The sequence below is a fragment of the Electrophorus electricus genome, chromosome 21 (assembly GCF_041902795.1).
Source record: "Electrophorus electricus isolate QZ-2024a chromosome 21, ASM4190279v1, whole genome shotgun sequence".
NCBI classification, from domain to species: domain Eukaryota; kingdom Metazoa; phylum Chordata; class Actinopteri; order Gymnotiformes; family Gymnotidae; genus Electrophorus; species Electrophorus electricus.
The window spans coordinates 16693126-16705000 of NC_137517.1; the positions used below are offsets into that span (position 1 = coordinate 16693126).

The 11875-nt window shown below is 48.8% G+C and overlaps 1 protein-coding gene across 8 annotated transcripts in view; it reads left to right on the forward strand.

Annotated features, from left to right (window-relative positions):
* The first annotated feature begins 3846 nt into the window (after positions 1-3846).
* ntng2b (netrin g2b) overlaps positions 3847-11875 on the forward strand; it is a 71420-nt gene continuing 63391 nt past the window's right edge. For 2 of the 8 annotated variants that reach the window (XM_081703992.1, XM_081703995.1), the window contains exons 1-2: positions 3847-4320; positions 5156-5821. In XM_081703992.1, the coding sequence (XP_081560118.1) occupies positions 5525-5821 (297 nt within the window). In that variant the 5' untranslated portion in view covers positions 3847-4320; positions 5156-5524. Of the gene's footprint in view, positions 4321-4383; positions 4635-5155; positions 5822-9132; positions 9302-9765; positions 9848-11875 lie in introns of those variants that run through there. The other 6 variants (XM_035521429.2, XM_081703999.1, XM_081703996.1 and 3 more) reach the window with 5 other exon arrangements.

An 11875-nucleotide genomic window follows, 5' to 3' on the forward strand; every position in this document is an offset into this window, starting at 1 on the left:
GTGTAAAGGTGTGTGTTTACAATGTGAGGGTGTGACAGAGTTTATATCTACAGTGTGAAGGTGTAACTGTGTTTACATCTACAATGTGAGGGTGTGATAGTGTTTACACCTACATTGTGAGGGTGTGATAGTGTTTACACCTACAGTGTGAGGGTGTGATGGTATTTACATCTACACTGTGAGGGTTTGACAGTGTTTACACCTAGGGTGTGAGGGTGTGATGGTGTTTACACCTACAGTGTGAGGGTGTGGCAGTGTTTACACCTACAATGTGAGTGTGTGGCAGTGTTTACATCTACAGTGTGAGGGTGTGGCAGTGTTTACATCTACAGTGTGAAGGTGTAAGTGTTTACACCTACAGTGTGAAGGTGTAAGTGTTTACATCTACTGTGTGTGTGTGGCAGTGTTTACACCTACAGTGTGAGGGTGTGATGCTGTTTACAACTACAGTGTGTGGGTGTGACGGTGTTTACACCTACAGTGTGAAGGCGTGATGGCGTTTACATCTACAGTGTGTGTGGCAGTGTTTATACCTACAGTGTAAAGGTGTGTGTTTACAATGTGAGGGTGTGACAGAGTTTATATCTACAGTGTGAAGGTGTAACTGTGTTTACATCTACAATGTGAGGGTGTGATAGTGTTTACACCTACATTGTGAGGGTGTGATAGTGTTTACACCTACAGTGTGAGGGTGTGATGGTATTTACATCTACACTGTGAGGGTTTGACAGTGTTTACACCTAGAGTGTGAGGGTGTGATGGTGTTTACACCTACAGTGTGAGGGTGTGGCAGTGTTTACACCTACAATGTGAGTGTGTGGCAGTGTTTACATCTACAATGAGAGGGTGTGACAGTGTTTACATCTACAGTGTGAGAGTGTGATGGTGTTTACATCTACAGTGTGAGTGTCTGGCAGTGTTTACACCTACAGTGTGAAGGTGTGTGTTTACAATGTGAGGGTGTGACAGAGTTTATATCTACAGTGTGAAGGTGTAACTGTGTTTATGTCTACAGTGTGAAGGTGTAACTGTGTTTACATCTACAATGTGAGGGTTTGACAGTGTTTACACCTACAGTGTGAGTGTGTGGCAGTGTTTACACCTACATTGTGAGGGTGTGATAGTGTTTACATCTACAGTGTGAGTGTGTGGCAGTGTTTACATCTACTGTGTGAGTGTGTGGCAGTGTTTACACCTACAGTGTGAAGGTGTAAGTGTTTACATCTACTGTGTGTGTGTGGCAGTGTTTACACCTACAGTGTGTGTGTGGCAGTGTTTACACCTACAGTGTGAGGGTGTGATGGTGTTTACAACTACAGTGTGTGGGTGTGACGGTGTTTACACCTACAGTGTGAGGGTGTGAAGGCGTTTACATCTACAGTGTGAGGGTTTGACAGTGTTTACACCTACAGTGTGAGGGTGTGATGGTATTTACATCTACACTGTGAGGGTTTGACAGTGTTTACACCTAGAGTGTGAGGGTATGATGGTATTTACATCTACACTGTGAGGGTTTGACAGTGTTTACACCTACAGTGTGAGGGTGTGGCAGTGTTTACACCTACAATGTGAGAGTGTGGCTGTGTTTACATCTACATTGAGAGGGTGTGACAGTGTTTACATCTACAGTGTGAGAGTGTGATGGTATTTACATCTACAGTGTGAGTGTGTGTCAGTGTTTACACCTACAGTGTGAGTGTGTGTCAGTGTTTACACCTACAGTGTGAGTGTGTGGCAGTGTGTACACCTACAGTGTGAGTGTGTGGCAGTGTTTACACCTACAGTGTGAGTGTCTGGCAGTGTTTACACCTACAGTGTGAGTGTGTGGCAGTGTTTACACCTACAGTGTGAGGGTGTGGCAGTGTTTACACCTACAGTGTGAGGGTGTGGCAGTGTTTACACCTACAGTGTAAGTGTTTGGCAGTGTTTACACCTACAGTGTGAGTGTTTGGCAGTGTTTACACCTACATCGCTATGACTCTGGTTATTAGGCCATGTGTATCCGTCCTCTATATTTTTGTCTTTAAAGCTTCCGAGTGTTTGTGAATGACAATACCAACCAGCATGCACGGAGATGTCGCATCCACGGACGTCACGTAGCTGGTGCTGTCCTTCTCCTGGTGTGTCGAAGCTGACGCACCTCTGGCAGCCTGCGCGGGGCCTCTTCTAGGCCTGCAGTGAATCGGCCACGTGAACCCAGAGGAAGACATCACAGGAGAGTGCGTCCCCTGATTGTTGGCAGTGTTGCTGAATTTGATGAATTGCTAATTGCGTGTGCGAGTATGTTTCACGGAAAAACCACCAGATATGATTAATTACAATAATTTATCATTTGAACTTTTCCCTTTTCTGTGACGAGTAACATATAGAGTAACATTTTGAGATGCCATAGTTTGATAAATATGTTTGATAAGTTTTGAGAGGTATTAGGGTGTGGACTCGGTGCGGCTAGAAGTGTTAAGAAGTAGAAATCTTTCCTTTGAGACACGGCAAGGACAAACTATCGATCTGAAACTCGCGCCTGTCAACATGGCCAACTCTAAGCAAGGAGCAGCTTCTCGTCGCACCATGAATATATTCACAATCTCTCTCTCTCTCACACACACAAACGTGCGCATGTGTGTGCGAATGTCATTTAAGAATGAAGTTCATTCTGCCTTTGCTATTATACGTTTTAGAATGTTTTTAGAATCAAATGCAAAGTAATATGGGTGCACTCAGTATGTGTGTGTGTGATTAAGAGAGAGAGAGAGAGAGAGAGAGAGAACGAGGGGGACAGAGGGAGAGAGAAGGAATGAGGGAGTGAGAGAAAAGGAGAGAGAGAAAGAGAGAACGAGCCTGAGGGAGAGAAGGAGGGAAAGAGGGAGAGTCAGAGAAGGAGAGAGGGAGAGAAGGCTATTGATTGTGGGTTATTTGAGGAGTTTGAGAAGCCCCTGTGTTAAACCCTGCCGGTTATGTAAGTGAGAGACTGGATGTTAATCAACGCAGCACCACACCACCTGCACTAATGAGGACTCTGAAATGTGTGTAATACTGAGGGAGAGAGGGATGGAGAGAGAGAGGGAGGGAGAGAGGGATAAGCCCTTATTGGGAATCCTGCCTATGCTTTAGGCAATGGCACCACACAGGTTTGGTCTGGATCACACGCGGGTTTTGGACCAAACCAGTACATTTCCATTGAGCACCAGTGGGAAATGAAGAAACAGCTGGTGTAATTAGACGGCATGTCGACTGACAACAATCAGCGGGAAATTAGAGACAGCAGTGGGTTTTTCCGTCCTCGTGGATCTCAGGTCTGCACATGCCGGTATGGACAAGCGCAAAACGTAAAACCGCCCCAGAGAGACAGGACAAACATTCGCGTTTCAAAGTCTGGAACCGGACTAGTCCTGGTCGTGTAACGATGTAGAAACAAACAAAACCCTGACATTTCAGCCGTTCTTTAAAGCTACGAAACAAATGCCGCTTTTTCTTGCGCTAGACGCTCACTCGGACTCCCCTGGGAGTTGGCAGAAGCGCGCACGCTCTCCCGGTTGCTCCTCCACCGCCGGTGAAGGTGGTTCACTTACAAGTCTGCGCGAGAGTAGAGCAGCTGAGCGCGAGCACGCAGATAAAAGCTCTGATAGTGATTGAGAGTGATGGTTAAAAGGATTAGAGAGAGAGAGAGAGAGAGAGCAGGAGGAGGGGTGGAAGGGAAAAGGGCAGATGGGATGAGAGAGGGAGAAGGAGAGAGAGGGGAGGGGAGGGGAGAGAGAGAGAGAGAGAGAGAGAGAGAGAGAGAGAGAGAGAGAGAGAGAGAGAGAGAGAGAGGAGGGGTGAAAGGGGAGGGAGATTTTCCATGGAGCTTTTTTTCCTTGCTGCCCTTGAGCTCGCAGGGCAAATCCTGTAAAGTAGACAAGAACAGGAAGATCACACCCTCGTGTAAAGTCGATCACACCCTCGTGTAAAGTCGATCGTTGCACTTTTAAAGCCACTTCTCGCATCGGTTTGCTAGAATTCGGTGTCCCCTGCCCGTTTTCAAAAGTAGGGCACCGCCATCGCGTGCAGAGCAGTACGGAGTCGAACTGCCGCTCGGGGTGGGTTTTGTGTGAGTGTGTGTGAGTGTGAGTGTGTGTGTGTGTGCGTGTGTTTTTTAATAAAAGTCTCCGGCGGAGGGGAAAATAAACACGGAAGAAGAGTATCTTCTCGCAGGAGGGAACACAACACTGCGTAAGCGCGGACCCCAGTGAGCGAGCGGTGCTGCCTGCACGTGAGGGGATCACCGGAGCGCACCTCCGCGAGCACACGGCACGTGGAGTATGTCCTGAGCAAACGGATCCAGTGAGTACAACCGAAACTGCGAGCTAACCGAGCAACCGATTAGCAGCAGCGTGAAAACGCACATGCGGAAGGCAAAAGCATTGCGACGAGCTCCTCCCGCGCGCTGCTGCCACGGGCCGTGCCCGTCCCGACTGATAAAACTGTCAGAACTGCCACTCACTCAAGATCCGTTTGAGTCGCGCCGAAAAGTTGCTTGTGCTCGAATGCATCGCTTGCCACGTCCGGGATGCACCGAAAGCGCTTATTTTGGGCTTCGTCTTGTTCAAACTCATCCGTGTGGTACCGGGCTGCCGGCACGAGACACACCCCGCGCTGTACGCTATGCAGAAGACAAACCGGGCGATTCAAACTGCTCGCGTTACCGGAGTTTTGCTCCGGTCAATTTACGGGGTTTTGTGGGATTAGGGTTCGTTGTTCGCTACCAGGGCTAGTAATATGATCGGAGATGAGTTTGTTTAATCGTTTGAAGGGAGAACCAACCACTGATTTGAACAGTTTCGTGTATTGTGTTAATTGCTTATTTTTAAGGTTGACGTTTTTGCTTTTTTGGTAGCAGCTTTTGGCTTTTACTGTAGCCTTAACGAGCTGGAACTCAAGCAATGATATTATTAACTTGTCATTTGTGGGTCGGGTTTTCTAACCTTGGGGCAAAGTGTTCAAGCTCCTCAAATAGTGCTGTGACCATTTAATTCTGTGGCGCCTCAAGTCTCAGTAGCACTTAGTGGACAGCGTCTGTGGGAACAGCATATTGTGGGCGTTGTATGGGCGTGTGTGTGCATGGTTAAAAGTAAGCAAGCAAACGGGAAAGTGTAAACTTTCGCTCTTTTCATTTCAGGATGCACAGGGAGTGCTGAGAGCCCTACGCCTTGGCCCGTGCAGTTGGGCGCCTCTGGGACACCTCCTCTGATTACGCGGGAAAAGAAGCAGCTCTCCGTAACCATGCGCTGCAGCATCAGCGACCTGCGTGCACAGAGCGCGGCTCTGGAACTGCGCGGCATGACGAACTAAGAGACTTTATCTGCAACGCGCGCCGACTTCGTCCTCTCTCGCCTCCGACAGAAATGCACAGAGAAGAATAAAGCGAAGTCGTTGGTGGGGGAACTTGTTGAAAGCGGCTTGAGGAAACTCCCCGAATGTTGAGTAAATATTAAGGAGACATGACCACGGTGAAGTTGCCGGACGTTCTGTGTTTGACTGCTGCTACATGTTAACGCCTCTGATCTCTGAACCTACGGTGGCCCCTCTCCCGGACCCTCAGACCGCTCGTTCCCAGGCGCCTGTCATGCTCGCGCAGGCCGCGCTCCTCATGGTGCTGCACGCGCTGGCGCGGACCCGAGGCCAGTATGAGCTGTGCAAATCGCTCGTGAGCACGGACGACGGCGCCGTGTGGGAGCAGTACGCGTGTCAACCTAAGGCCCAGTCCACGAAGGAGTACATGCGCATCCGCGTGGAACCCCCGGGCATCACGTGCGGGAACCCGCCTGAGAGATTCTGCACACTGGTAAGTTCAGGCGCGCGGCGCCTGCTCGCTCTAATGGCCTGCGCGCTTTTGGTGTCACGGTGCACGTAAATGATCGCGAGTTCAGCACGAATCTGAGTAGGATTTCGCGCGCAGGTCACCGACTCAAGCAGTATAAAAAAAATTTGTAATTAAAAAAAAAAAGCAGCTTAGGTCAGCATCGAGCGCGTGCTCCAGCACGCCGAGGTGTCGTTTACCCACGCGGCGTGTTGGCAGGGACCGGACCCTTTAAACGAGGCTCGGGAAGTGTTCGGATTTCGCGCGCCAGAGGACGTTGGGGCGCGCGTCTTCAAGGGCGAGGAGGGCGCGCGTTGTGGAGGCTCGCCGCGCGGGTGACGGAGACACCGGAGTAGTTTAATCATGACGTAGCGCTCCAGAATGTCGAAACGCAACACAAACGTAGACTACGTCATAAAACGTTAGAAGGTATAAAAGCGCGAAAATAATATTCAGATCAATATCAATATTTCACTCATGTTAACAACGTAGTAGATTTGGAATAAAAGAACGCCATCGTCAGTCTTGCAGGATAACAATTTCTCTCTCTCTCTCTCACTCACACACACACACACACATACACGCGCAGACAAACGGAGCGACATACACAGATATTATCAATGGGAAATATGTAATACAACTCGGATTACTCTCAAGAATGAACTAGCGTCACACGTACGCAACACATGTTAAACACAGCGCACACACACACACACACACACACAATCCAGATATCCTCCATACAAAGAAAGTACAGCGTTGGCTGCAATACTTAAAACATTATACTCCATTACTGATAAACAAAGCCTAAGAAAGCAAGCAAACGTGATATCTCTCTCTCTCTCTCACACACACACACACACACACGCGCACACACACACACACACACACACACACACACACACGTGTCCCATATTGAAGGAGGCAGGCTACTAATGGACTAGGCTCTAGAATGTTCCTTGGGTCTTGCGTGGCTCTGAAATATTGATGGGGTCCTTAATGGCTCCGTACATGGGCGACCTCACCGTGCCTGAACCTCTTCTCCGGTACTCTAGTTGTGAGCAAGACAGACGGCAGGTCAGAGTCAGCAGTTTCCCCCAGATGTGGCCTTTGCACAAAACCGCCACCTCTCTATCTGTCTGTCACTCTCGCACTTCACCCCGTCATTCTTTCATCAGTGAATTCCTTCAAATGGAAAAGCAAGGAGTCCTGAACGCTGGTGTTTGACAGACTGGCAAACATTTTACTACATGCGGGATCTCTACACCTCCACCTATCCATCACTCCATCCCTTCATCAGTCTCTCCTCTCATCCTTCTATCCCTCCATTCCTCATAAAAGCAGACGGTTTTGCTGACTCATATGAAACAGTTGGAGGTGGGAGTCGGCGCTCTGCTCTTCCATCTGTCCATCCCTCTATCACGCTTTCTCTCTTTCATCTCTCCATCCCAGACAGGCCACCATACCCTGCCATCCGTCCCTCTCTCCGTATCTGGCGTGGCACGGCCCGAACATGAAGGGAGGGGGGAGAGAGAGAGAGAGAGAGAGAGAGAGAGACCAACAGGGAGAGTGTCTAACAGTGTCAGGTTGAGAGGGGAAGAGCGCAGACAAAGGTCACATGACCGTGCCATGAGCTCCTCCCACTCGGCAGAAGGCCCGCCCCCTGAACGCGTGGCGTAATCTGTGTGGACCGTGACCCCCGCTGACGTCCTTAGAGGCGTGGCCATGCAAGAGGGGAGCTGCTGTCGTCTGTCCACCTTTACATTCTCTGCCACTCCTTTTTATTTATTTAGGTTTATTGTAGCACTGTGTGTGTGTGTGTGTGTGTGTGTGTGTGTGTGAGAGAGAGAGTGAGAGGACACCCACTGTGTGTGTGTGTGTGTTTGTGTGTGTGAGACGGGTTTCACTAATAATAGAGAATCACTGGCTAAGCGGAAAGTGGAACCTCACACAAACAAGGTATACGCACACACACGCTCAACAGAGAACACACACAGCAACACACACACTCACCTGAGCACGCACGCTTAGGCATGCACTCACAAATGCACACACACAGCAACATAAACACACACAGCAGAGCACAGAGAGCAGCACACACACACAAAGGAACACGGAGAGTTTTATGCATGTGTGCTAAGAATATGAGAACATTTGTGTGTGTGAGGGTGGGTGTGGGTGTGAATGCATGTGTGTGTGTGTGTGTGTGTGTGTGTGTGTGTTTGCTCCACAAAAGAGCTGTCTGTTTTAAAGGCACAAATGAGCCAATGCTAAAAATAGCTCTGAGGGAGGGGGGAGGAGAGAGTCAGTATACAGGGGGAGGAGACTTGAAAAAGAACTTTGAACTGACTACTGACTGTTAAGTTTCTCCTGGCCATCTGAACATTGCTGATTCTTTTGATTCACACCTGCAAATGTGACAGCATGCACTCTTCTAGAGGCCCAGAGCCAGCAGGCAGGTTTGAGCACTACTGACAGGTTTGAGCACTACTGACAGGTTTGAGCACTACTGACAGGTTTGAGCGCTACAGGTAGGTTTGAGCGCTACAGGCAGGTTTGAGCGCTACTGGCAGGTTTGAGTGCTACAGGCAGGTTTGAGCACTACTGACAGGTTTGAGCACTACTGGCAGGTTTGAGCGCTACAGGCAGGTTTGAGTGCTACAGGCAGGTTTGAGTGCTACAGGCAGGGTTGAGTGCTACAGGCAGGTTTGAGTGCTACAGGCAGGTTTGAGTGCTACAGGCAGGTTTGAGCACTACTGGCAGGTTTGAGCGCTACAGGCAGGTTTGAGCACTACTGACAGGTTTGAGCGCTACTGGCAGGTTTGAGTGCTACAGGCAGGTTTGAGCACTACTGACAGGTTTGAGTGCTACAGGCAGGTTTGAGCACTACTGACAGGTTTGAGCGCTACAGGCAGGTTTGAGTGCTACAGGCAGGTTTGAGCACTACTGACAGGTTTGAGCGCTACAGGCAGGTTTGAGCGCTACAGGCAGGTTTGAGCGCTACAGGCAGGTTTGAGCACTACTGACAGGTTTCAGTGCTATTGACTGGTTTCAGTGTTACTGACTGGTTTCAGTGCTACATTTAGGTTAAAGCATCCACCCTCAGCCATGTTAGTTGTTCGATTGGATTCCTCTCGCTTAATGTTCTTGGAACTGGTCCTCGGGTAACTGTTCCTCACTGCCACTTTATTAATATGAGTTTTTTTTTTATTTAAGAGTCATAAAATACTCAGAAGTGCTTTATGACTGGGGGCACGTTTTCTGCAAACAGTGACTCATCGTGTTTGCTTCATTAGGTTTGGAATCGAGGCCCAGCCTGATTTTTCCATCCTCGGCACTTTCATCTGAATCCCGTCTAGGCGAACGGGGGAATTCATGGCCGCAACAGCCGAAATACACACGAAGTGCTTTTGCGTCTGGTCCCATCTCAAGCACGTTCCCAGAATCCTCCTATGCTGCTGGCCGGTAAGCAGTGACACAGCCGAGCAGAGTCCATCGGTCGTCGCCGTAATGTAGACAGGATGGGAAAGCTTTTATGTGCCATCGTTTTTTTAACTTTGAGCACGAGGTTGGGCGCGGACTCCCTTCTGGAAGAGTGTTGTTTGCCTCCTCGGTTTACCTTGATTCCAGTGCGACATGTGGCGGGTTCCTGCCAGACTCTCAGACTCCTCTCTGTGCACGAATGTTCACACTCAAATTCACACGCACACCATGGTTTTTGGTTGTATGGAGAATATATACAATGGGAGAATAATGAATGTACAGTAGTTCATTTGAGGTGTACTTGAAGTACACAAAGTGTGTAGGAAACAGAACGTTTTGAAAAGATGTCCTTCATCAGCTGTTCAGCCCTGCCAGCAAAGGGCTTCTGATCTGAAAGGTTCACTACCATATTTACCTCTGTATTTTTATCCCCCGTCCTGTCTCAGCCTTCCTGTGGGTGGTGATGTCTCTTTCCTCGCACTCAGTTCTTCTAACGCTACCCTGGGAGTTTGGGGTGCGGTGCAGTAGGTATACACACATATACATATTCATACATATTCATACATATTCATATATATATGCTGCCCTGGGAGTTAGGGTGTGGTGTAGTATTTTTGCTGTTCCTGGATTGCCTCCTTCTGGAGTGAGATGGATGATGTCATTCCTGGGGAGTGTTGGAGCCATTCCTCCACCTTAGGGGTCACAACCCTCAAGAGTCTCCATCACCACTGGGTCAACCTTGTTAACCCTCCACATTCTCTCCATTTATTCTTTCAGTCCCTGGTGTTTCCCCAAATGCTCATATTCCAAATTCCTTCCTTGGATGTCTCCATCACGTGGGACTGCCACATCTGTTACCACTGCTGTTTCTGCATCTTGTCCACTATCATATATTATCTATAGAAACACCTCTCTGCAGTTCCACGTAGCTGAATCTTTGCCACAACAAATTGCTGCGGTTCTGAAGGCCAAAGGAGGTCCTATGCAATGGTGAAGATGACCTGCTGAAGTTCAAACTGGGCATCAGAATGGGGAAAAAAAGGTGATTTAATTTCATTTGAACGTGGAGTGGTTGCTAGACAAGCTGGTCTGAGTACATCTGAAACTGTTGATCTACTGGGATATTCATTGAATTAAATCTGGTTGAAAATGCCTTGTTCGTGCCAGAGGTCAGAGCTACGTGGCAGATTCATTCGAGCTGGTAGAAAGGCAACAGTACCTCAAATAGCCACTCGCTACAACTGAGGTGTGCAGAAAAGCACCTCTGAATGCACAGCACGTCGACCTTTGAAGAAGGCAGGCTACATCAGCAGAAGACCTCGCCAGGTGCATGCAACTAAGGCTACAATTCCCGAATTGGCCAAAATTGGACAATAGAAGCTTGGAAAACATTGACTGGTCTGATGAGTCTCAAGTTCTGCTGTGAAATTCAGATGGTAGGGTCAGAATTTGGCGTAAACAACATGGATCTGTCCTGCCTTGTATCAATGGTTCATGCTGACAGTGGTGTGATGAGTTGGGGGGGATACTCTCGGTGCACTTTGGGCCCCAACTGAGCATGGTTTAAACACCACAACTTTAAACACCACAGCCTACCTGGGTGTTGGTACTGACCGCGTCCATCCCTTTATGACCACAGTGTATCCATCTCCTGATGGCTATGTCCAGCAGGATAACGCACCAGGTCACAAAGCTCAAATCACCTTAAACTGGTTGCTTGAACATCACTGTACTCAAATGACCTCTAGAGTGACCTTTGGGATGTGGTGGAACGAGAGATTCCCATCATGGCTGTGCAGTCAGCCAATCGGCAGCACCTGCGTGATTCTCTCATGTCGATATGGACCAAAATCTCCCAGGAATGTTTCCAGCACCTCGGTGAATCTGTCACGAATAATTAAGGCAGTTCTGAAGGCCACAGGGGGTCCAACAAGGTGATCCTAATAAAGTTGCATGTGTATGTGTGTTGTCCACCTCGTACATCTATATTTTGTTCCAGCAGCCCCACTTACCACGCCTAGTAACAGGATGTGAGATGCACACATGCACGACATATTGAGCTGGACACTCCCGAGTCCAAATGGAACAAGAACGAGTGGTTCTGAACTGCACGGGACCGGTCCTGTGGGTCCGGTGGGACCTCCAGATCCAGATATATGTACAACCGGACATGGTGACAGTGGACAAGATGCAGTCACGGCAGTGGTAGTAGATATGGCACATGGTGGAAACAACCAAACACCAAAAAACCACAAAAAAATCCAAAGAGCCGTTTCTTTTTGCCAACGGCACATGATGACTGCACATATTTTGGAACAGCTGTAAGCAGAACTTGCTCCACTTGCCAAAACCGTGGTCTCATGGAGGACGTGTCCCCACGCTGGAACTCCAGTCTTGACATGGTTGACGAGAAAGGCGCTGTTTACTCCATTTACTCACATAGAGGATGCTCAGGAAGAAAGAACTTGCCAGTCTGTCTGATCCGGAGCTGAGCCTTATGGAGCCTCGTTGGGTTTGCGCCTGTCTGTGCCCTTTTGGATTTGTTTGCTGTTCGCT